This window comes from Mustelus asterias, chromosome 15 (assembly GCF_964213995.1).
Source record: "Mustelus asterias chromosome 15, sMusAst1.hap1.1, whole genome shotgun sequence".
Taxonomy (NCBI): domain Eukaryota; kingdom Metazoa; phylum Chordata; class Chondrichthyes; order Carcharhiniformes; family Triakidae; genus Mustelus; species Mustelus asterias.
Genome location: NC_135815.1, coordinates 84,644,537 through 84,671,896, shown reverse-complemented (window position 1 = coordinate 84,671,896; position 27,360 = coordinate 84,644,537). Strand labels below are relative to the sequence as shown.

The 27,360-nt window shown below is 45.2% G+C and overlaps 1 protein-coding gene across 1 annotated transcript in view; it reads right to left on the bottom strand.

Moving 5' to 3' along the window:
• The window catches only part of LOC144504747 (metabotropic glutamate receptor 1-like), a 224,637-nt gene extending 203,750 nt beyond the window's left edge, over window positions 1–20,887 (bottom strand). The window contains 1 exon segment of the mRNA XM_078230489.1: window positions 20,146–20,887. Within this exon segment, the coding sequence (XP_078086615.1) occupies window positions 20,146–20,887 (742 nt within the window).
• Window positions 20,888–27,360: the final 6,473 nt, after the last annotated feature.

Genomic DNA, 27,360 nt, shown 5'->3' with positions numbered 1-27,360 from the left:
TACCTCAATTTTAAAATTCCTATGTTTGTGTTTAATTAGCCTCCTCCAGCAAGATCTACAAGATCTCTATGCTTCCCCAATTCTAACCCAATGCAAACATTTCATCAACAAACCCGGACCAGTGTTCTATAAAAGTAGCTTTCACCTGATTCGAGAGGTAGAATGAAGTTCTATTTGCACCACTTTAAATATTGATACACAAGCCTATGACGCAAGTTTATAATAATTCAAAGTTGCTCCATTTGAAACAACAGGACCCCGTCTTTGAAGCACAGCGGCTTCTGAAGTAACAGCTGACCCACTGAAAAGTATTATGAAGCAGTCAGTTTTATTCCGGTGTCTGTGGAGATGGCTGAAAACAGATTTGGTTGATTCAACTCCTTGGATTCAGGCATCTTTCATACAAATAGCTGTGTGTGCGACACATGCACACACACATGTGCACACGTGCACACACATACACACATGCACACACACGTGCACACACATACACACACACACGTGTACATGTGCACACACATACACACATGCACACACACACACATGCAGCACACACAAGCTTGCACACATATATGCACACATACACTCACATGCACTCACACACATGCAGCACACATAGGCTTGCACACATACATGCACAGACACACACACACAAATGCATGCATGCACACATTCACACATATGCACATATACATACACACACATGCACACATTCATGCATACGGCACGGTAGCACAGTGGTTAGCACTGCTGCTTCACAGCTCCAGGGTCCTGGGTTCGATTCCTGGCTCGGGTCACCATCTGTGTGGAGTTTGCACATTCTCCTCGTGTCTGCGTGGGTTTCCTCCGGGTGCTCCGGTTTCCTCCCACAGTCCAAAGATGTGCGGGTTAGGTTGATTTAGGTTAAAAATTGCCCCTTAGAGTCCTGAGATGCGTAGGTTAGAGGGATTAGCAGGTAAATATGGGGGGGTAGGGCCTGGGTGGGATTGTGGTCGGTGCAGACTCGATGGGCCGAATGGCCTCCTTCTGCACTGTTGGGTTTCTATGATTTCTATGACATACAAGTGCATACACGCACATACACATGCATGTGCACACACACACAGACAAGAAAGCACACACATGCATACATACTTGCATGAGGCATGAATTTGGAGCAATTTTGACATCATATTACAGTTTTAATTTGCACCAAATGTAATCCCCCCCCCCCACCACTCCCCACCCCTGCAGCCCCTCCCCCCCCCCCCTCCAGCCTCTAACCCCGAGTTCACCTTGATTCTACTGCAACCTTTCATTAGCTGGTATGAAGACATCCTCTCCTGTGGTTCATATCCGAACTCGCATGAAGCCCAATTTACCCATCACTCCTCTGCTCACTGACTTTCATTGGCTTCTGCACTGGCATTGGCCTTGATTTTAAAACTTTTCGCCCTGGTTTTTAAATCTCTTTTTTCTGGCTTGGCTCCTCCCTATTTTGATGACCTGCTCCAGCCTTACAACTCTCTGAGATCGCTGTGCTCTTTCAAATCTGCTCTCTCGCACCCTCCAAACTTCCTTTGCTCCTTTCCTGTGCCTTCAGTTGCTTGGGTGCCTGAGGTCTGGAGTTCCATTGAATCATAGAATCGCTACAGTGCAGAAAGAGGTCATTCGGCCCATCGAGTCTGCACCAACTGCCCCAAAGAGTATCTTACCCAAACCCACCCCCCCTGCCCTAACTCTGTAACCCCACGCATTTACCATGGCCAATCCACCTAACCTGCAGACCTTTGGACACTAAGGGACAATTTAGCATGGCCACCCAACTGGCACATCTTTGGACTATGGGAGGAAACCAGAGCACCTGAAGGAAAATACCCTTGATGATGCTCCTTAAACCTTATTGACCAAGCCCTTTGTCACCTTTCCTGATGTTGTTATGCAATTTGGTGTCAAAGTTTCTTTGATGACACTCATGTGAAAGTCCTTGAGATAGCTTACTACATTAACAGCAACATAAAAATGGAAGCTACTGTTTATAAGGGCTCATTCAAGGCCAATGTCAAAAGTGCACATTGAAATGAAGGGTATTGAACTGCGTAGTATACTTTTCTGGGATATATTTCAGGGGCCTCTTTAAGTAGATGGTGTAGTAGACACCCCCTTCATAGACTGAAAGGTGTAAAGCACTTGCACTCCTAATGCCTGTTCAGTGAGGACCTGATTAACATACACTCCCAGGTTACATATCTGTGGATTATCCCCAAATATCAATATTTGGACCTGTCCTCTACACCCTCCCCCAAGTGATATTAGTGGAGGCAATATATACATACCAATGATTCCCAACATGACCTCTCCACCACTTTCATAGAATCATAGAATCCTTACAGTGCTGATGAAGGCCATTCGGCCCACTGAGCCTGAACCAACGACAATCCCACTCAGCCTCTATCCCCGTAACCCCATGTATTTACCCTGCAAATTCCCCTGACACTGAGGGGAAATTTAGCATGGCCAGTCCACCTAACTCGCACATCTTTGGAAGGAAACTGGAGCACCCGGAGGAAACCTACGCAGACACAGGGGGAACATGCAAACTCCACACGGAGAGTCACCCAAGGCCTGAATTGAACTTGGGTTCCTGGTGCAGTGAGGCAGCAGTGCTAACCACTGTGCCAGCGTACCGTCCTGCCCTTTCCCTGACCTTTCTACTCCCTCCATATTGTCAGATCATTATTCAACATCCAGTCCCTGCTGACCTGCAATTTCCTCGAACTAAACATTGCTAAGGCCAAATTTAACCACAGTAGAAACTCCATTGTCACAAGCTGATCCAGACTGGGTGCAGCCTTGATGTCCTCTTCCTCCTGTACCAATGGTCTATCCATCATGTAAAGCACTGGCTTTCATGGTGGCACAATGGTTAGCACGGCTGCCTCACAGAGCCAGGGACCCAGATTCGATTCCCAGCTTGGGTCAATGTCTATGCAGAGTCTGCATGTTCTCCCCATGTCTGCATGGGTTTCCTTGGGGGATTTTCTCCCACAGTCAGAAAGAGGTGCTGGTTAGGTGCATTGGCCGTGCTAAATTCTCCCTCAGTGTACCTGAACAGGTGCCGGAGTGTGGCAACTAGGGGATTTTCACAGTAACTTCATTGCAGTGTTAATGTAAGCCAACTTGTGACAATAATAAATAAAATAAATAAACTTCACCAAGGAAGAAGATGCCATTAGAATCAGAATGAAAGAGATGGTTGAAAAAGTTGATGGGCTAAACATTGATAGAGGAGACAGTGGAAAGGCTGGATACCTATGAACTTACTAACTCACCTCGAGTCAATGAGATGCATCCAAAGATGCTGAAGGAAACAAGGAGGAAAGTTAAGGAGGTCATGGTCTTCCCACCCTCTTCAGATACAGGGGGAGGGGGGGGTGGGGGGGGGGGGGGGCAGGGTGTCAAAGGGCTGGAAAATTACAAATATTTTGCCTTGTTCAAAAAAAGATGTAAATATAAATCCAGAAGCCACAGGCGAATCAATTTAACCTGAGTTTAAGGAAAGCTTTATGAAACAATTATCCAGGACAAAAATAACAGACACTTCATGGAAACATAGGATCCCCACAGTGCAGAAGGAGGCCATTCGACCCATCGAGCCTGCACTGACAACAATCCACCCATGCCCTATCCCCGTAACCCCCCGCATTTACCTTGCTAGTCCCCCGACAGTTACGGACAATTTTGAATGGCCAATCAACTTAACCCGCACATCTTTGGAGTGTAGGAGGGAACCGGAGCACCCGGAGGAAACCCACACAGACACGGGGAGAATGTGCAAACTCCGCATAGACAGTGACCCAAGGCCAGAATTGAACCCGGGTCCCTGGAGCTGTGAGGCAGCAGTGCTAACTACTGTGGATCAGTTAAGGAAAGCCAACATGGATTTGTTAAAGGCAAATTATGTTTAATTAATTTGATTGAGTTTTTTGATGAGAGAGAGTTGATTGGTGTGTATAGACTGACAAAGGGGTAGAGTGCCATATAATAGTTTCTGCCAGTAAAGCTGAAACCCATTGAATAAAAATGAGAGTGGCAGCATGTTTACGAAACTGGGTGAGTTAAAGGAAAGAGGAGTGGTGGTGAGGAATTGTGTTTTGCACTGGAGTCAAATATACCATGGCATTCCTTGGAGGTTGTTTAGACTTGGTACGCCGGGCACAATTTCAAAATTTATAAATGACGCAAAACTTGAATGAATGGTGAACTATGAGAAGACAGACTTCAAGAGAACATAGACAGGTTTCTGGAAGTTTCACCAAAGTGATTTGTGATAGATTTTGTGAGAAGAATGAAGAGAGGAAATGAAAACTAAAAGGTACAATTCTAAAGAACAAAGAACAACGAACAAAGAAAATTACAGCACAGAAACAGACCCTTCGGCCCTCCAAGCCTGCACCGACCATGCTGCCCGACTGAACTAAAACCCCCTATCCTTCCGGGGACCGTATCCCTCTATTCCCATCCTATTCATGTATTTGTCAAGACATCCCTTAAAAGTCACTATCGTATCTGCTTCCACTACCTCCCCCGGCAGCGAGTTCCAGGCACCACCACCCTCTGTGTAAAAAACTTGCCTTGTACATCTCCTTTAAACCTTGCCCCTCACATCTTAAATCTATGCCCCCTAGTAATTGACTCTTCCACCTTGGGAAAAAGCTTTTGACTATCCACTCTGTCCATGGCCCCCATAATCATGTAGACTTCTATCAGGTCGCCCCTCAACCTCCATCGTTCCAGTGAGAACAAACCAACTTTCTCCAACCTCTCCTCATAACTAATGCTAAAGAGAGTGTAGGAACTAAGAAAGCTGGATGTTTATACTTACAAACCTATGAAGGTATCAGGTAAGGTTGAGAAACATATTACAAAGCTATAAAGAATCTTCAGTTTTATAAATAAATGAATAGAATACAAAAAGAAAGAGGTTATGATGAATCTTTATAAAACACTAGTTCAGCCTCAACTACAGTATTGTGTCCAAATCTTTTTGAAGTTTATTTATTGGTGTCACAAGTAGGCTTACATTAACACTGCAATGAAGTTATTGTGAAAATCCCCCAGTTGCCACATTCCGGCGCCTGTTCAGATACACTGAGGGAGAATTTAGCATGGCCAATGCACCTAACCAGCATGTCTTTCGAACTGTGGGAGGAAACCAGAGCACCCGGAGGAATCGCACATAGACATAGGGAAAAGTGCAAACTCCACACAGACAATCACCCAAGGCCGGAATTGAACTCGGGTCCCTGGCGCTGTGAGGCAGCAGTGCTAACCACTGTACCATCACATTTTAGGAATAATGTGAAGGCTTTAGAGAGGGTACAGAAAAGATTTACAAGAATGGTTTGAGGAGTCAGGGACTTCAGTTACATTGAGAAGCTGTACCCATTTTCCTTATACAAGAGAATTTTGAGGAGATTTGATGGAGATGTTCAAAATTACGAGGGATCTACATCAGGTAGATAGAGGGAAATTGTTTCCATTGGTGGCATGGTGGCACTGTGGTTAGCATTGCTGCCTCACAACACCAGAGACCTGGGTTCGATTCCCAGCTTGGGTCACTGTCTGTGTGGAGTTTGCACCTTCTCCTCGTGTCTGTGTGGGTTTCTTCTGGGTGCTCCGGTTTCCTCCCATGGTCCAAAGATGTGCGGGTTAGGCGGATTGACCATGTTAAATTGCCCCTTAGTGTCAGGGGGACTAGCTAGGGTAAATGCATGGGGTTATGGGAATAGGGCCTGGATGGGATTGTGGTCGGTGCAGACTCAATGGGCCGAATGGCCTCCTTCTGCACTGTAGGATTCTATGATTATATGGTGGAAAATTGGAGAACTGTGGATCCAGGTTGATAGTGATTAACCAAAAAACCAAATGCAATGTGAGAAAAACGTTTTTAGGCAAGAAATCCTCAGGATCTAAAATACATTAGCTGAAGGGAGGCAGATTTGTTCAGAGCTTTCTAAAGGGAACTGGATAACATCTGAAGAGAAAAGGTTTGCAGGGCTATCGGGAGGGGGGGGAATGGGACAAGCTAAATTCATCTTGCAGAGAGTTAGCTTGCGCTCGAGAGACCAAGTGGCCTCTTGGTTCTATGATTCATTGATGTTGTACTTATTTGGTTCTAGTACCTTCCGTGCTATTACAGCCTTGCATTCAGAGCAATTTCCTGGCAAGATTGAATGTTAAAGGTAGTGCTCTTTCAAAGCATGTGTGAAAACTCTCACTGGCTTTATTATAGCTACTGCAAAATGTATCGCGTTTACATCAATTATTCACTGGAACATTTCTTACTATCGTGGCAATGCAATTTCTGTTCACTGCTGGAGATTTTCTGACAAAGCAGTAATGAACTCCAAAAGCTGTGAGTGCAAAGTACATCTCACACAAAGCTCTATTTCTAGAAGGTGGAAAACTCACCGCTGAAATGCATGTTGATGCACTAGACATTAAGCCATTAATCAGCTCAATCTTAATTTAGCAAAAAAAATTATTAAACTTGCCAATCTCCCAAGTCACTTTCTAAGAACAGGAATGAGATACCCAAATGGCCTTCTAGATATTAATGGCTTGATCTACAGTAATTATGTCCATATGAATGCCCTAGTATTGTATAGTTATATATATTAATGACCTAGACATTCTTGTACAGTGCTAATTTTGTTTTATCCATTCAAGGGACACGTCGCTGGCTGGGCCAGCATTTATTGCCCATACCTAATTACCCTTGAACTGTGTGGCTTGCTAGGCCATTTCAGAGGACAGTTGAGAGTCGACCACATTGCTGTGGCTCTGGAGTCACATGTAGGCCAGGCCAGGTAAGGACGGCAGATTTACTTCCCGAAAGGACATTAGTGAAACAGATGGGTTTTTCCGACAATGCTTTCGTGGTCATCAGCAGATTTTTAATTCCAGATTTTTTTTTATTGAATTCAAATTCCACCATCTGCCATGGCGGGATTTGAAACCCAGGTCCCCAGAACATGAGTTGATTTTCTGAATTAATAGTCTAGCGATAATACCACTGGACCATCGTCCCCGGATGACATGAAGCCTGGAACTTGAACTGTTAGGAGGATCATGTAGAACTTCAAAAGGACATGGACAGGTTGGGGGACACGTGACAGATGTCATTTAATGCAAAGAATTGTGAAGTGATTCGGAGAATTATAAAAACAAAGATAATAGGAGCAGGAGTCGATCATTTGGCCCTTTGAGACTGCTCCGCCATTCAGAGATAATGACTGATCCTCTATCTCAATATTACACTCCCGCTCTCTTCCCATTCCCCTTGATGCTTTTAGAGTCTAAAAGTCTATATATTTCCTTCTTAAATGCATTCAAGTGATTTGGCCTCCACAGCCAATTCTATGGCAGAGAATTCCACATGTTCACCACCCTCTGAGTGAAGAGGTTGGCCTAGTTGGCCTACCCTGTATTGTGAGACTGGGACCCTTTGTTCTAGACATCTCTCCCCCCACACCCACCCGCCCCCATTCTCCCTTCACCCAGAGGAAACATTATCCCTGCATCCAGTCCGTCCAGCCCTGTCACAATTTATACATTTCAATTATTCTCAATATTCTAAACTCCAGTGAATACAGGCCTAATTAACCCAATCTCTCTTCATATAAATATACTGCCACCCCAGGGATCAATCTGGTGAACTTTCACTGCACTCCCTTTATGGCAAATATATCCTTTCTCAGATAAGGAGACCAAAGCTGCACATAATACTCTAGGTGTGGTCTCACAAAGGCTCTATACAGCTGTACTAAGACATCCTTACTCCTGTATTCAAGCCCACTTACAATAAAAGCCAACATACAATTTGCCTTCCTAATTGCTTGTTGTACCTGCATGCTTGTTTTCAGTGAATGTTGTACTAGGACACTTTGACATCAACATTTCCCAAGCTATCACTATTTAAATAATACTCCGCCTTTCTGTTTCTCCATCCAAAGTGGATACCTTCACACTTATCAACATTATACTGCATCTGCCATGTTTACCCATTCACTCAACTTGTCTAAACCACCTTGAATCTTCTTAACATCCTCCTCACCACTCACATTCCAGCCAAGTATCATTTTGGCAGCAAGAACACAGAGAAAGGGTACAATTCTAATGGGGGAGTGCAGGAACAGAGGGACCTAGGCGTATAAGTGTGCCAATCATTGAAGATGGCACGTGAGACAATAGTAAGCCACACTGACTGAATTTTCCCATCATTTCCTCCTATCTTCCTACCCAATTTATCACAGAAGACTTCAGCTCTATGTCTGCACTATCCTCAGTGAGATAATCTCTAATATACACTGGGGAATTTTCCCTTCCTGCCTGCCACGGGAATCGTGGCAGGCAGGGGGGCCAGACCTTACAAAGGTCCGTTGACCTCAGATGGGAAAATCCCATCTACAGTCTCCAAGGATATTCCAGTGAGGTCCAGGAAGATCAGTCCCCATTTCCAAAGGTCTGATGTCAATGCTTCCATGAGGATGAGCTGGATTCTCCGACCTCGCTTGCAACTGGGATTCTCTTGTCCTGCTGCAGTGAATGGAGATTTGGCTGAGCGCCAAATTCTCCATTCTCGCTGGCAGCGGCAGCGGGTGAAAATGCTTCCATTGACATCAGACCTTCCTGGACTTTCATTTCTGTCGCTAATTCAACACACCTAGGCTTATTGTTCTGCCCATGTTGAAAATTGGAATGTTTGTTTATACGTTTCCTTCTGTCCACTGGCTCTCGCTGCAGCTCAGGCAACGTCTGGTTATTGGGTCCTGTCAACTCTACAATTATAGCCAAGCGCTGAGTAAATTTTGCACAGAGCCAGTTAATTTCTGCTGAAGTTATTAGCAAACCGGTGAAAAAACGGACTCTTGATGTGGCCTCGGCTGCAGTTGGCTTACAAGTAATGAGTACTCACAGCGGAACTGTCTAGAATTCAAAAGGTGGATAATGACTCAAGCCATTTACCACATTCATGAAGGCTACTCCAGATTCCAGCATTTAACTTCGGAACCAATTAAAGTTAGTTGTTAATGCAAATTTGATTCACAAATTGAATACAGTTTTAGCTGTACATTACCGAAGATTATTTCGCTGAAAGTCCATTAACAGATTCCTAATTCTTACTTCTCTTTAGAATGCAAACATTGGACATTCAAAAGGCTTATGGAAATGATATTTGAAGGCACTCACTAATTGCTCATCTGATTCTCCAAGCACTGCATCCAGGATATATACTTCCTACAAATCATTATAGCTGACATTTCCCCATCCGTATTTTGATTTCTCCCTAATGGCACCGGATCTTAATTTCAAAAACCACACATGGAAATGAAACAAGGTCATTATTGTGAACCAATTAATTTGTTTTTGCGATTTTGAATAAAAACTTTGTTGCATTCAGGGACGGTTCCCAAAAGAAGTTTCATACTGCTGAAATATTTCCATCACTTGAATCGCATATTCATGACTTTCAGTAAAATAGCCCATCAGGTTTTGGTGTGAAACTTAATTGACAGATAATTAATTTGAACATTACATTAGATACTCCTGCGGGCTCAACGTCACTGCTACATGAACCTTACAACCAAATGAACTCGGTGATACCTTACTTCCCGATTTCATAGGAAGATAGGTATGAAAGTAGGCCATTCAGCCCCTCGAGCGTGTTCTGCAATTTAATTAGATCATGGTCAATCTGCATTTTGATTCTCTTTGCCCACCTCATTTCCATAACCTTAATAGCTTTGTTTAACAAAAATGTAGACGAGGAGCTGCCTTCAAACAGGAAAATGTGGTAGACCTGATAATAAAGCACGCGATAAAGACAGTGGAGAGAAAGGATCTGATCTCAACAAATCAAATAACAGAATCAGTTAGGGTGGACTTAAAATACAGCAAGGAGCAAAAATGTTGGTGGGAGTTGTTAATGGGCCAACTGACAGCAGTTGTAGTCCAGGACAGAGTTGGGCAGGATTTTACAGTCTTGCTCAAGCGAGACCGGAAAATCCCGCCCAAGATCAATGGACAGTTCCATTGTCTGCCCCTTGCCTGCCCCGATTCCGTGGTGGGTGAGGCGGTAGAATTCCAGTGTAAATCAGAAAAATGGAAGTGTGTGTAACAGGGGTAATGGAGTTATCATGAGAGACTTTATTTGTCAAATATACTGGACAAACCAACTTTGTAGTAATAGTGTGGGGAATGTGTTCATGAATGTACGCAAGATGGTATTCTAGATCAGTACCTTAAGGGATCAACTCAGGAATAGGCTATTTTCGATCTAGCATTGTGCAATGAGAAGGGTTAATTCATAACTTTGTACTCAAGGAGCCTCAATGGAAGAGTGACCATAATAGCAAAGAATTTTAAAGTGAGTTTGAAAGTGATTTTGTCAAGTTTAAAATAAGACCTTAAATCTAAGCAAAGCAAGCTACATAGGCATAAAGAACAAATTGGCTAAGGTAGACATTAAAATATATGGTGGTAGGCAAATAATAGCTAGCATTTCCTATCATAGCTAACAAGAGAAGTTAGAAGTAGTGATAGATCAAAGGAAGAGACTTATAATGCTGCCGGAAAGGTTAGTAAAGGAACATGAGGATTTTAGAATTCAGCAAAAAAGGGCCAAGAAATTGATAAAGAAAAGGAAATGTGCAAGTAGAATAGCAAAAGACACAAAAGCAAATTGTAGACATTTCCATAGGGCTATGTAAATGAGAAGAGATCAGCGTAAGTAAACATGGGCCTATTAAAGACAAGGAAGTGAAATTATAATGGGAAATAAGGAATGATAAAGACATTAAACAAATACGATATAGGGTGGGATTTTATGGCCTGCTCGTCCCGAAACCATTAAATCCTGTCTGAGGTCAACAGATCATTCCATTGTCCGCCCCTCGCCCACTCGGATTCCTGAGGTGGACAGGATGGTAAAATTCCAGCATATGTATCTGTCTTCATGGTAGAAGATACAAAGCCATTCTGGGAATAAGTGGGAGCCAAGGGAATGAGGAACTTAAAACAATCCGTACGAGTAAAGAAACTAGTGCTGGAGAAATGAATGATACTAAGTGGCAATAATTCCCAGGACATAAGTTCTGAAGTTTTAAGATCTAGCTGCAGGAATAGTGGATGCATTGGTTTTGATCTTTCAGAACCTCTTGGATTTGAGAACAGTTCTGAAGGATTGGAAGGGAGCAAACATAAACCCAGTTAGTTAAGGAAAGAAGAGAGGAAACAAGGGAGTATATAGCCAATTAGCATGTTCCTCAGTAGAGGTTGAATGCTAGAATCTATCTTTGGGGAAATGGTAACAAGGCATTTAGAAAAGCGTAATATAATTAAGCAGTGTCAGGATGAATTTACAGAAGGGAAATCATGTTTGACAAATCTATTAGAGTTTTTGAGAATGTAACTAGAAAGATGTATAAGGGAGACCCAGCAGATGCAAGTTTGGATTTTACGGCCTCGCTGGTCCCAAAACCCTAAAATCCCGCCCGAGGTCAGTGGACCTTCCCATTGTTCGGTCTTCGCCCACTCCGATTCCTGTGGCGGGCAGGATGGTAAAATGCCAGCCATGGTGTATTTGGCTTTTCTAAAAAGTAAGGTAAGGTGCCACACAAAAGATTATTGCCCAAAATTAGGACTCAGGAGGTTGGAGGTGATATATTACAGGTAGAATAACTTAGCACTGCTGCCTCACAGCGCCAGGAACCCGGGTTCGATTCCCGGCTTGGGTCACTGTCTGTGTGCAGTCTGCGCGTTCTCCCCGTGTCTGCGTGGGTTTCCTCCGGGTGCTCGGTTTCCTCCCACAGTCCGAAAGATGTGCTGGTTAGTTGTATTGGCCATGCTAAATTCTCCCTCAGTGTACCCGAACAGGCGCCGGAGTGTGGCGACTGGGGGATTTTCACAGTAACTTCATTGCAGTGTTCATGTAAGCCAGCTTGTGACACCAATAAATAAACTTAAATTTAAACTTAAATCCGGATGCCTAAAAACCGGGAGTGCTCAAAAACCAGACATCCGTTTTCCACGTTTAATAAACCTTGAACCCATCCGCCCAATCCAGCTCGGAAAACGTCCGGGAGTTGCTACATCGGATGTTTCCCATACTCTGAGTAACTTAGTGAACGTTGACCGCCACCTGTCAGAGAGATCATATTGTGTCTCCTATTTACTAAATTAAAGACTTCCAATTTTTTCTCAAAAGCCGTCAAGTTCCAAAATCCAATAGGGACTCAGTCTGGAGGTAGTTGGATTTAAGGTTCTCTACCTGGAGGATGGATTGAGGATTGCTTAACAGACAGAAAACAGTGAGTCACGCGTGATACATGGCTCATTTTCAGGTTGGCAGGCTATTACTATCAGGGCACCACAATAGTCAGCACTTACTATCTATAGTAATGATTTAGATGAGAGGACTGAGTGTAATGTATGCACGTGAATTGGGGAAGTAAGCGGTGAACAGAACACAAAGAGAACATGGATCAATGTAAATTTAGTAGAGCAGACCTCGGCAGTTTAAAAGAATGAGAGGTGATTTAATTGAAACATGGAAAATCTTTGTACTTGCTGATGGATCAAGACCATGGGATAGAAGTCTCAGGATAAGGGGTTGGCAATTTAGGGCTGAGATGGGAAATGTCTTCACCGAAAAGTTTGTGAATTTGGAAGAGCTGTAGAGGCTCAACCTTTGAGAATTGAGTGGGTGGCACGGTGGCACAGTGGGGGGTGGGGGGTGTGACATGGTGGCACAGTGGTGAGCACTGCTGCCTCACAGTGCCAGGAACCTGGGTTCAATCCTGGCCTTGGGTGACTGTCTGTGTGCACATTCTCCCCGTGTCTGCGTGGGTTTCCTCTGGGTACTCCAGTTTCCTCCCGCAGTCCAAAGATGTGCAGGTTAGGTTGATTGGCCATGATTAATTGCCCCTTAGTATCAGGGGCATTAGCATGTAAATATGTGGGGTTATGAGGATAGGACCTGGATGGGATTGTTGTTGGTGTAGCCTCCTTCTGCACTGCAGGGATTCTATGATTCTATATTCAAGACAGAGGTCGAGAGCTACTTTCAAAACTGAAGGAATAAAGGGAAATGGGAATAGTGTAAAAAGGTGCACTTAAGATAAAAGAACTACCTTGATCTTGTTGGACGGTGGAGAAAACTCGAAGGACCAAATTGGCAGGCAGTAACGAGTGGGGTGCCACAAGGATCGGTGCTGGGACCCCAGCTATTCACAATATATATTAATGCTTTGGATGAGGGAACAAAATGTAACATCTCTAAGTTTGCAGATGATACCAAGTTGGATGAGAGTGTGAACTGTTATAAGGATGCAGAGATCCTTCAGCATGATCTGGACAGGTTGGGTGAGTGGGCTAATCAATGGCAGATGCAGTATAATTTGGATAAATGTGAAGCTATTCACTTTGGAAGCAAAAACAAGAAGGCAGATTACTACCTGAATGGCTGTAAATTGGAAGAGGGGAGTGTGCAGCTGGACCTGGGTGTCCTTGTGCACTAGTCGCTGAAGGTAAGCATGCAGGTGCAACAGGTGGTAAAGAAGGCAAATGATATGTTGGCCTTCAATGCGAGAGGTTTTGAGTACAGGAGCAGGGATGTGTTGTTGCAATTATGATGTGGAGATGCCGGCATTGGACTGGGGTAAACACAGTAAGAGTTTTAACAACACCAGGTTAAAACCCAACAGGTTTATTTGGTAGCAAATGCGATTAGCTTTCGGAGCGCTGCTCCTTCGAGAGCAGATTTCCACTCCATCTGACGAAGGAGCAGCGCTCCGAAAGCTAATGGCACTTGCGACCAAATAAACCTGTTGGACTTTAACCTGGTGTTGTTAAAACTCTTACTGTTGTTGCAATTATACAGGGCCTTGGTGAGGCCACACCGAGAGTATTGTGTGCAGTTTTGGTCTCCTTTTCTGAGGAAGGATGTTCTTGCTCTCGAGGGAATACAGCGAAGGTTTGCCAGGCTGATTCCGGAGATGGCGGGACTGATGTATGAGGAGAGATTGACTGGGTTAGGATTGTTTTCGCTGGAGTTCAGACAAATGAGGAGGGATCTCACAGGGACTTATAAAATTCTAACAGGACTAGACAGGGTAGATGCAGGGAGGATGTTCCCGATGGTGGGGGAGTCCAGAACCAGGGGTCACAGTCTGAGGATTCGGGGTAGACCATTTAGGATGGAGATGAGGAGACATTTTTTCACCTAAAGAATGGTAAGCCTGTGGAATTCATTACCACAGGAAGCAGTTAATGCCAAAACATTGAATGTATTCAAGAGGCGGCTGGATATGGCACTTGGAGCGAATGGGATCAAAGGTTATGGGGGAAAAGCAGGATTAGGCTATTGAGTTGGACGATCAGCAATGATTTCAATGAATGGCAGAGCAGGCTCAAAGGGCCAAATAGCCTTTTCCTGCTCCTATTTTCTATGTTCCTATGTTTCTATGACTTCTGCTCCTATTTCTGATTTTCTATTCTTTCAGGAAGAGGATTGAAAAGCAATCACGTAAGTGCAGGCTGACGAGAAGCTAGTAAACTGGATTACTTTGTATGAATTACATGCCTGAGTAGGAAACAGTTTTTAGTAAAATGCAACCAATCTCTTGTCACTTGTCTGCTCAAAAACTATAATATGCAATTTCACACATTTGCATTGGCCTTCACTCCATTCAACATGCAGAAATCTCAGACCAAAATTGAGAACAGAGTCTTCCATATCGCATCTTGATTCTTGCAGGCCCAATAAAATATATTTTATGATGCAGGCAAGGTCAAAGCAAATGTTGAACCATTGACACCTTCCTCCGCCCTCCATCAAATGAATGCCTTGCCAAGCTCAGTTTTAAATTTAAGTTTATTTAATAATGTCACAAGTAGGTTTACATTAACACTGCAATGTAGTTGCTGTGAAAATCCCCTAGTCGCCGCACTCTGGCACCTGATCTAAGATCAACATTTTATCCTCCAATGTACAATGGTGGGATTGACAAAGTATGCGGCGTGAAGCAGCGTAAAGTTTTGGGTTACTGAGGGAGAATTTAGCATGGCCAGTGCACCTAACCAACATGTCTTTCAAACAGTGGGAGGAAACCGGAGCACCTGGAGGAAACCCACGCAGACACAGGGAAAATGTGCAAACTCCACACAGGCAGTAACTCAAGCCGGGAATCGAACCCGGGGACTCTGGCGCTGTGAAGCAGCAGTGTTAACCTCTATGGTTGCCATCATTTACAGCACCGCCACAATTGAAATTTGCTTTTTGTGTGGAAACAGAGCAACTATTGTCTGCCTAACTAATCCCCATCCTTGTATTACAAAAGTTTATTTATTAGTCACAAGTAGGCTTACATTTACACTGTAATGAAGGTACTGTGAAAATCCCCTCATGCAAAACACTCCGGAATGTACTACCAACTAAATTCACCATGTCTCATTCCCTTACCCCCATGCCATCTGAAAATGGAAATCAACTCTGACTGAGAGCCGGTGCAGACTCGATGGGCTGAATGACCTCCTTCTGCAATGTAGGCGTTCTATGAATCTATGAATCCAAAACTGTTTTCCTGTAATTTTAACCCATTTAGCCTCAAGAGGCTCCAACAGAATGTTTTTGTTAACAACATCTGATGAATATATTCAAATTCTTGGTATTATTTCTATGGCAAATAAAGTATGAATTAAATCAAAAATCCCCTTCTGCCCAATTAAGTAAAAATCTGAATTTTACAACTTCCAAGATCAACATTCATTCTCCAATGTGCATTGGATTGACAAAGTTATTCGGTGTGAAGCAGGATAAAGTTTTGGGTTACTGAATGAGGCCAATCCAGCTATCTATATAGGCTGGCTGCCTGCTAAGGTGGAATATGGAGTTGGATACCCTCACTCTGATCAAGCAGTGACTATGCTGCTGGACTGCTGTTCTGTTTTTGTTGGCATCTGGCGTCACTTATATTTTCAATTGTTAAAAGGGGTGACATTGGGAAACAGGTTGGGAAACGCTGGATTAGGGTTATATTTGGTAACGATGTCTGAGATGCAGTGCCCTGGTGAAATCCTGCCATATTTCATAGAAGTCTACAAGATTATGAAGGGTATGGACAGAGTGGATATTCAGAAGCTTTTTCCCAGGGTGGAAGAGTCAATTACTAGGGGGCATAGGTTTAAGGTGCGAGACGCAAGGTTTAAAGGAGATGTACAAGGCAAGTTTTTTATACAGAGGGTGGTGGGTGCCTGGAACTCGCTGCCAGGGGAGGCGGTGGAAGCAGATACAATAGTGACTTTTAAGGGGCACCTTGACAAATAGATGAATAGGATGGGAATAGAGGGATATGGTGCCCGGAAAGGTAGGGGGTTTAGTTCAGGTGGGTAGCATGGTCAGTGCAGGCTTGGAGGGCCGAAGGGCCTGTTCCTGTGCTTTAATTTTCTTTGTTCTTTGTTCTATATCATGTGTTTTGCTTGGGTGGCAACTGACTTGATTTCCAGCCTTGGAGGTCATGCAGAGAGCACCTTATAAACATGCGGCCTCTGCTACGTGGAAGGAAAAGTGAAAGCAGCAACAACAGAGGAGCAACACCAGTTGACCTGATTCAGAATTGTGCTTATTACTTCATCAGTTCTAAGTTTCCCTCCAAGTCACATACCATCCTGAATTGGGTCAACCGCCAGAATTCTACCGTAAAATCTGCCCATCGAGTTTACACCGACTCTCTGACAGAGTACCTTACCCAGGTCCTCTCCCCCACCCTATCCCTGTAACACCACACATTTATCAGGGCTAATCTAACTAATCTTGGGACACTAAGGGATAATTTAGCATGGCCAATCCACCTAACCTGCACATCTTTGGACTGTGGCAGGAAACTGGAGCACCTGGAGGAAATCTACACAGACACGGGGAGAATGTGCAAACTCCACACAGGCAGTCACCCAAGGCCAGAATTGAACTCAGGCCCTTGGTGCTGTGAGGCAGCAGTGCTAACCACTGTGTCACTGTGCCGCCCTAACCATACCTAACCACCCTAACTGTACCGAACAACATTGTGGCATCACCTTCATCTCGCAGGCTGCTGTGGTTCCAATAGAAGGCTCACCACCACCTTCTGAGAGGCCGCTGGGGATTAGCAATTAATACTGACCCTGCCCACATTCCAAGAATTGACCTTTTTTAAAGAAAAGGTGGAGTAAGTCTGGGATGTCACAGCATCATCAGGGCTGGCCATACAGATTGTCAGCAATTATAGTTTTAAAACCAACATGAAATTAGATTTTTGCAGGACTTGAAATGTTAAGACTAATTAACCCAAGCCCCCATACTCCACAGACTATAGCAATGCTGGATGCTGAGAATGAACTTGTCTTCCCCCTGTCCATCATTGCCAGGACACAGGTCAAAGAACATATATTCTCAGTTATTCTTTCATGGGATGTGGGCGTTGCTGGTAAGGTCAAAGTTTGTTGCCCATCCCTAATTGTGGGAAGGTGATGGCCTAGTGGTATTATCACTAGACTATTCATCCAGAAATTCAGATATTGTTCTGGGACCAGGATTCAAATCCCGCCACGGCAGATGGTGAAATTTGAATTCAATGAAAAATATCTGGAATTAAGAATCTACTGATAACTGTGAAACCATTGTCGATTGTCGGAAAAACCCATCTGGTTCAGTAATATCCTTTAGGGAAGGAAATCTGCCGTCCTTACCCGGTCTGGCCTACATGTGACTCCAGAGCCACAGCAATGTGGTTGACTCTCAATTGCCCTCCAAGTGCAACTAGGGGTGGGCAATAAATGCTGGCCAGCCAGCGATGCCAATGTCCCATGAATGAATAAAAAAGAATTGCCCTTGAACTGACCTTACTAGGCCATTTCAGAGGGGGAAGTTGAGAGTCAACCACATTGCTGTGCATCTGGAGTCACATGTGGGCCAGACCAGGTAAGAGCAGCAGATTTCCTTCCCTAAAACATTAGTGAATCGGACAGGTTTTTACAACAATTAATGATAGTGTCATGTCTCCAGGACTGAGACTGGGTTTATAGTATAGATTTGTTAACTCCATTTTAATGCTACCAACTGTCCATTTACTTGTGTGTCCAAATCACTAGTCCAGCCACATTGCAAGGACCCCACCATCCCCCTCCCAGGAGATGTACTTGGGTCAGTTGCGGGTCCTTTGTATAGTTTCCAGAGGAATCGCATTGCTTCCCTCACATCATTTAGAAAATTCAGCCAGCGGCAGGAGGAAGGGCGCATCCTGGGGCTCAGGCCAAGTGATAGAGGGAGCCTCAGGTAAGCATCTCATCTGAAATGAACAAACCTTCCAACATTACTGACGTGTGACTGTAGGTGACCCGAGATGGGGCTTGAATCCACAGCTTTGTGATTGTGACTGAGTGAATTCTGAACCAAGGTGGGAATTAGAAAGCTGGGAGTGAGCTCCATACACTGCAGCGGCTGGGACTGACTTCAAAACAGGTGGAAGTCAATGGTGCCCAGTGATACTGTGCCTGGGTTTCTCATTGCTGCCTGGTCAAGACAAGTGGAATGCGTAATGCTGAGAACTACACATGCCCAAATACACGGTTGCAATCTTTAAGTTAGCAGAGTTGAGGCAATTAATTCTTTCTCTACACCAAACATTCTTTTTTAAAAAATAAAGTTTCTACTGCTTCCATTTATATTGTACTGACCAGGAAATACGAGGCCAAAGTATGTTGGAAATACTCAGCAAGTCTGGCAGTTTCTGTGGAGAGAGGAACTCCAGCTCTGTGACCTTTCACCAGTATTGGGACAGAAATGAGAAGCGGGTTTCAGTTGCCCTCCTCTCACCATTGACTAAAATTCTGCTGCCTGAGGGATACTTACAGACAGACAAAAAAAACAGGGTGAAAAGTAGCAACCAACTCCCACCCCCCCCCCACCTCCCCACACATACACACACACATTGACACACACACACACACATAGACACACACACACATAGACACACACAAAACCACACACACATACACACAACCAAACTCACACTCTCTCTTGCACACTCACACACTCTCTCACACACATTGCACTCCCTCACACGCACACACACACACACGCACTCACTCACACACACTCACTCACATACACACACACACATGCACTCACTTACACACACTCACTCACATACACACGCTCACACACTCACACACACGCACTCATTCACACACACTCACTCACACACATACTCACACACACACATGCACTCATTCACACACACACACTCACTCACACACACACACATGCACTCACTCACACACACTCACTCACACACATACTCACACACACACACATGCACTCATTCACACACACTCACTCACACACACACATTCACGCACTCACACACGCACTCACACACACACTCACACACACTGACTCACACATACACACACTCACACACTCACACATACACACACACACTCACACACACTCACATACAACCACACACACAACCACACACACACGGCCACACACACAACCACACAAATGCACAACCACACATACACACACACAACATACACACACACAACCACACACCCACACACACAGCTGCACACACACCACACACACACACAATCACGTACACACACCCAACCTAATCACACACACACAGAACCACACACACACACACTCACACATACACTCTCTCTCACATACACACAACCATACACATATACACAGAACTACACACACACTCTCACACTCACACACACTCACACTCACACACACACTCACACACAGAACCACACATACTCACGCACACACTCACAATCTCACACTCACACACACATGCTAACACACAGAACCATACACACACACACATACACTCTCTCTCACATACACAGAACCACACACACACTCTCACACTCACACACACAGAACCACACACACTCACACACACGCACTCTCATACTAACACACACACACACTCATACACAGAACCACACATACACACACACAATTGCACACACACACTCTCACACTCACACACAGAACCACACATGGACACAGAACCACACATACACACAGCAAAGCCTCCTCTGTACCTTCAGTGTGTACGGCAGACACATAGGTCCAGTTGAATCTCTGTACAATATCCAGCATTGCTCTGGCTTGGAGAGTGTCTGAAGGGACAACTCGAAGAAAGTATTGGAACAACGTCTTGTCACTCAGGTCGATGCTTGTGGCAGAGTAGGCGATCTGGGGGATGTTGAAGAGTTGCAGAAGGTTCTGTACCTGGATCGCCACGGAACTGGAGCCAGGCCCAATCACCCCAGCTATGGGGGTCTTGGCTTCTGAGCCAGGTCCTTCGAGACACTGGGTCAGCCCATCCCTCTCGTTCCTCATGGAGATCAGGGAGTCTCGAATAAACTCGATACTTTGCTCCAGGGCTACCGACGAGTGCCAGCAAGAGTCTCGGATCTCGCAGCCCAGGGTGATGTTGGGTAGGAGGTTGCGGTTGGCGTTGATCTTGTCCAGAGTGTGGAACATGGCTTCCACCCTCTGGATCCCATACTGCTCTCGAATCTCTCCACATTTCCTCTCAGGCACCTTCTCTGCCGGCGGCTGGTGATGGACCGAGAAGAGAGCCCCAATGATCACATCGCCATCCATGCGGGCCACCGAGCGCTGGACTGAGTTCATAGACAGGAGCACCCTCTTCCCTGCCTCTGGCTCCTGGGCGCCCAGAGTAACCGGGATGAAGAGTAGCCACAGCGTCACAATTTCAGTGCAAGGATGTTGGCAGCTGCCCGCCCTGCCCTTTCTGGCCATCCTCTCACTGGGCATACTGAGACCAACCTTTCTATGAGGCATATAGGAAGTCCAATCTGACCAAAAATACAACTGCACCTAGAAAAGAGATAGAAGGGGCATCAAAAACAACAATTAAATACAAACCTGGGTGCACTAGAGACAGATCATTATATTGAGGTTAGTGTGGGGTGTGAGTCTCTCACTAGAGACAGGTCACTGTATTGGGGTTAGTGTGAGCTGTGAGTCCCTCACTAGAGGCAGGTCACTGTATTGGGGTTAGTGTAGCTGTGAGTCTCTCACTAGAGACCGGTCACTGTATTGGGGTTAGTGTGAGCTGTGAGACCCTCACTAGAGGCAGGTCACTGTATTGGGGTTAGTGTAGCTGTGAGTCTCTCACTAGAGACAGGTCACTGTATTGGGGTTAGTGTGCGGTGTGAGCCACTCACTAGAGGCAGGTCACTGTATTGAGGTTAGAGTGACTGTGAGAACCTCACTAGAGACAGATCATTGTATTGAGGTTAGTGTAGCTGTGTGTCCTGCACGAGAGACAGGTCACTGTAGTGAGGTTAGTGTGGGGTGTGAGACCCTCACTAGAGGCAGGTCACTTATTGAGGTTAGTGTAGCTGTGAGACCCTCACTAGAGACAGGTCACTGTATTGAGGTTAGTGTGAGGTCTGAGTCCCTCACTAGAGGCAGGTCACTGTATTGAAGTTAGTGTGAACTGTGAGACCCTCACTAGAGACAGATCACTGTATTGAGGTTAGTGTGGGGTCTGAGTCCCTCACTAGAGGCAGGTCACTGTATTGGGGTTAGTGCAGCTGTGAGACCCTCACTCCAGACAGATCACTGTATTGAGGTTAGTGTGGGGTCTGAGTCCCTCACTAGAGGCAGGTCACTGTATTGAAGTTAGTGTGAACTGTGAGACCCTCACTAGAGACAGATCACTGTATTGAGGTTAGTGTGGGGTCTGAGTCCCTCACTAGAGGCAGGTCACTGTATTGAAGTTAGTGTGAACTGTGAGACCCTCACTAGAGACAGGTCACTGTATTAAGATTAGTGTGGGGTGTGAGACCCTCGCTAAAGACAGGTCACTGTATTGGGGTTAGTGTAGCTGTGAGACCCTCACTCCAGACAGATCACTGTATTGAGGTTAGTGTGGGGTATAGTCCCGCACTAGAGACAGGTCGCTGTATTGGGGTTAGTGTAGCTGTGAGTCCCTCACTCCAGGCAGATCACTGTATTGAGGTTAATGTGGGGTATAGTCCCGCACTAGAGACAAATCACTGTATTGAGGTTAATGTGGGTTGTGTGTCCCGCACTAGAGGCAGGTCACTTATTGAGGTTAGTGTAGCTGTGAGTCCCTCACTAGAGACAGATCACTGTATTGAGGTTAGTGTGGGGTCTGAGTCCCTCACTAGAGACAGATCACTGTATTGAGGTTAGTGTGAACTGTGAGAACCAAGAACTAGGCTTTGGCAATCAGAACATTGACCATGCTAAATTCTCCCTCAGTGTACCCAGACATTAGTGTGGGGAGGAGGGGAGCTTCACAGTAACTTCATTGCAGTGTTAATGTAAGCCTACTTGTGACACTAATAAATAAACTTCAAAACAGAATGACCTCGATGCACCGGTTGTAGAAAGTCACTTTTTTTTTAGGAATGTGGTCTCATCAAACTTGCAGACCCTGTAACTGCCCTTTGCAGCTTAATTGAGAATGAGAGCTTAGCCCCTCGGTACCTCAATGGCTCTCCGTAACCCGCAAGACGGGGAGACATGGCTTCACCAAGGGTCAGGTCCCAGAAACACCAGTCTCGGATTTCACTCTCAGTGTAGTCAGGGCAGGAGACTATCAGCCAGTCAGTGGTGACAATTGTAATGAAACCGGCGTCTGGAAAATCAAACTCTTCCCTGGACTCAAATGGCGGGGGGGAGGGGGGGGGGGGGAGATTCACCCCGGGGTTCGCTTAGAGACTAATAAAACAAGCCCTTATAACTGGTACCATTCCAACACATAGTTATGTGAACAGCACTCCAGCCCGGGTACACCCAGTGACTAAGGCAAGATCCAGGTTCTCATTGCAAGTCCCTTCAGCCCGTCTGCAGCATTTACAACATTTCCATATAACACGCAGTTTTTAATCTTGATCCACCCCCCCCCCCCCTCCCACACACACATCCCGGTTAAATTCACGGTGCCGCTATCCACAGATCACTCACTCAACATGTGCAATTGAATACCTGATTACTGGCCAGACATCTTTCCCGGTGTAGGGATAGCTTTCAGCACCACGGTCAGCGCACATCCATCCAACTCTTACCTCTCAGAGCTTTCCACCGGGGCGTTTTGCTAACTGCTTTTAACTTAAGTTCACAGTGGGATCCTCAAGATGTTACCAGCTCCCGCAGATCACAGCAGCGGGGTTCTGGGGGAGTTAAAATCGCTGGAGGTACAGTCAAAGAGCCCTTATATGTGTGTTGCACAGAGACGCACTGGGGAGATATACTTGCACCCAAGTCAAACGAACCCAACAAGACAGGGATGGGTGATGCAGATGCATCTTAAGCATTTTTAAGTATTTCTATCATTCCCCCCGTCCCCGGCTGCAGATCAGAGTGAGCAGGTGAGATTTCAGACTTACCTGCGATCATTGCAATGGTCACACGCCTTAATAGCCAAGCTGATCCAGTCTTTCTGTGTTCCCTGTGCTTCGCAGTCGGGTTGGTTTCTCGCTCTGGAAGCTGCCTTGACTGAACACTCCTGCCCTCTCTCTTCCACACCATTTTACTACAGAACTTGAAATCAGGACATCATCCGCCCCCCTCCCCCCCCCCCCCCCGCATCCGTTAGCGAATTAAATTGAGCCAAGGGGCGAAAGAGACCGCTTCAGAGCAGGAACCGTCTACCAGAAAGGGCCAATCCACTGGGCGAAATGGCCACTCTTATTTTTCAACAGAATATGTCTGTGACCCTCACAAGTGAAACTTTCGCTCCCTCCCTTGTAAAGTATCCTTTCCCTGCAAACTTGCGCCTGAAGACATTGCTTTACGCCGAGGTACTAGAATGACCATTCTAATCGAAGAATAAGATCTTAAGACTAGGTGGTTGGTTTCTCAAAGCAACCGTTCCCAGAGCCTTAGGAATGTCCTAGTTTTTTTTTCAGTGTGACCATAACTCGACTGAGTGGAGTCAGCTCAGACAGTTGTCCAAAGGGAGCTGGCTAGAAAGCTGAATGTCCTTATTTTGTGGGACAAAAATAAATTATATTGCCTCAACCACAAAGAGGGAGAAACAATTCGTAGTGATTCCTCGGGGGGGGGGGGGGGGGAAGGGGGAGGGAGCGGGGGCACAGCATTGAGACTAAAGTGTAGTTTGAACAAGACTAAAGGATGCCCACCATCTAGATTCTCTTATGTCCAGATCTGAGCATCACATTCTGGGAAGGATGTCAAGGATGGATAGGATGAGAAGGAGGGTTATGAGAATGGGCTACGAATAGGAGATTTCAATTGTGCCCTGACACCAGGGATGCTGGGAATGTTCTCCTGAGCACAAGGAAAGTTATGGGAGTAAGCTGCTCTTTCTCTACACCCTAGCTGTAACTGTAACACTATATTCTGCACCCACTCCTTTCCTTCTCCCCTATATACTCTATGAACTCTGTGCCATCATGTGCGGCAGGGTGGCACAGCGGCTAGCACTGCTGTCTCACAGTGCCAGGGACCAGGCTTTGATTCCTGGCTTGGGTCACTGTCTGTGCAGAGTCTGCATGTTCACCTCGTGTCTGAGTGAGTTTCCTCCGGGTGCTCCGGTTTCCTCTCACAATCTGAAAAACGTGCTGGTTAGGTGCATTGGCCATGCTAAATTCTCCCTCAGTGTACCCGAACAGGTGCTGGAGTGTGGTGACTAGGGGATTTTCACAGTAACTTCATTGCAGTGTTAATGTAAGCCTACTCATGACACTAATAAAAATAAACTAAAATGAACGGCATGTTTTGTCTGTATAGTGCGTAAGAAACAATACTTTTCACAGTATACATGTGACAATAATAAATCAAATCAAAATCAAATCAAAAATTCTGTTGGCTTTTTTAAAAAAAATCCATGGAATAAAAGCACGGTGGTGGAATATAAATGAAATTAACTTAGTGGCACACAGCAGAGAGTGCTGGTGAGTGGTTCCTTTGCAGGGACAGTGGTCGCTGAGGGTTGGTACTGGGATGACTGCTCTTCTTGATGTGTGTTAAAAGATTTAGGGCGGCGATTTCTGGCTGCACCGGCTCCAAAACTGGAAAGTCCCACCCGAGGTCAACAGACCTTGCATGGTCTTCCTCCACCTCCCCCCCCCCCCCGCCCCCCCCAACCCCAAAGCCCGTTATGATTTCTGTGGCCGGAGGGTGGGAAAAATCCCCCCCCCCCCCACGAGACTTGGTACACAAGACACAATTTCACAATTTGCAGATGGCACTAAACTTGGCTGGGTGGTGAACTGTGAGGAGGATAATGATGGAGTGGGCATAGATAGGCGGGTACAATGGGCACACATGTGGCAAATGAAACTGAAATGCAGAGAAGTGCGAAGTGGTAGATTTTGGTGGGGAGAAGGAGGAGAAGCAATGTACATTGAAGTGTACAATTCTGACGTGAGAAACATCGGGAGAATGTGTGCACAAATTATTGAAGTGAGCAGGGAAAGTTGAGAAAATGGTTAACAAGGCTCACCAGATGCTAGGTTTTATAAATAGAGGTACGGAGTTCAAAAGCAAGGAAGCTAAGAAGAAACTTCATGTAAAAAAAGTTCAGCCCCAATATTATGTCAAATCCTGAATAACAGACCTCAGGAAGGAGGTGCAGAAAATAATGATGAGAATGGTTCTGAGGATGACGGGCTTCAGCTATGTGGCTAGATTGGAAAAGCTGGGGTTGCTTACCCTTTGGAAGAGATTTGATCAGCGTGTTCACAATCACAAGGTGTTCTCAAGAGAGAAGTCGTTCCCATCAACAGAAAGGTCAAGAATCAAAGGACGTTGATATGAGCTGATTTGCAAAAGAGCCAATGCGACATGAGGTTTATGTCACAGAGTCAGTAGGTTCTCATCTCTTGCAGCATGTGAGACATTTTCCCACAATGGAAGAATTGGACACTTTTTTTATAGAAACCCTACAGTGCAGAAGCAGGCCATTTGGCCCATCGAGTCTGCACCAACCCTCCGATGGAGCATCCCACCCAGAGCCTATCCTTGTGACCCCACGTATTTAGTCCGCTAATTCCCCCCTAACCTACACATCTTGGGACACGAAGGAGCACATCTTTGGAGTGTGGGAGGAAACCGGAGCACCCAAAGGAAACCCACGCAGACACGGGGAGAACGTGCAAACTCCACACAAACAGTGACCTGAGGCCGGAATTGAACCCGGGCTCCTGCCGCTGTGAGGCAGCAATGCTAACCATTGTGCCACCGAGCCACCAAGTGCTATTTCTGATTATGGTTTTGGCATGGAAGATTGAGCTTGTCAAGAATTGTACTTCCTTTCAGCTCTCATTCAGTTCCATCATAGGTACATACTCGGATGCGCTGTCCTTTCTTTGCTGGGGTTTGCTGATATGGCTTCTACTTGCTGTTTCAGTCGTGGTGATGGGGTTTTAACAGGGTGAGGGTATGAGCCCCATGCCCAACATTCCTTTTTCAAGTCAGGCTACCAGTGGGAAGACTTTTAGAAATAATGATGTGGGAAAAAACTAATTGGCATTTGCAAAAAAAAGCATTAACAAATGAAAGCCAGCATGGATTTGTTGAAGGAAATCTTTCTTTGATAATATAATGGAGAGAGATGATATAGGTAGTGCAGCTGATGTGGTGTATATGGACTTTCAAAAGATGTTAAAGCACCAAGATGTTAAAGTATCCATTAGCAAAATTGAAGTCCATGGTTTCAAAGAAACAGTGGCATTTATATTAATGATTTGGATGAGAATATAGGAGGCATGGTTAGTAAGTTTGCAGATGACACCAAGATGGGTGTCTTAGTGGACAGTGAAGAAAGTTATCTCGGATTGCAATAGGATCTTGATCAATTGGGCCAGTGGGCTGACGAATGGCAAATGGAGTTTAATTTAGATAAATGCAAGGTGATGCATTTTGTTAGATTGAACCAGGGCAGGACTTACTCATGGTAGGGCGTTGGGGAGAATCACAGAACAAAGCGATCCATGGGTACATGTTCATAGCTCCTTGAAAGTGGAGTCACAGGCGGACAGAGTGGTGAAGAAGACATTCAGCATGCTTGGTTTCATTGGTCAGAACATTGAATACAGGAGTTGGGACGTCTTGTTGAAGTTGTACAAGACATTGGTAAGGCCACACTTGGAATACTGTGTACAGTTCTGGTCACCCTATTATAGAAAGAATATTATTAAACTAGAAAGAGTGCAGAAAAGATTTACTAGGATGCTACTGGGACTTGATAACTCAAACGAGTTATAAGGAGAGGCTGGATAGATTGG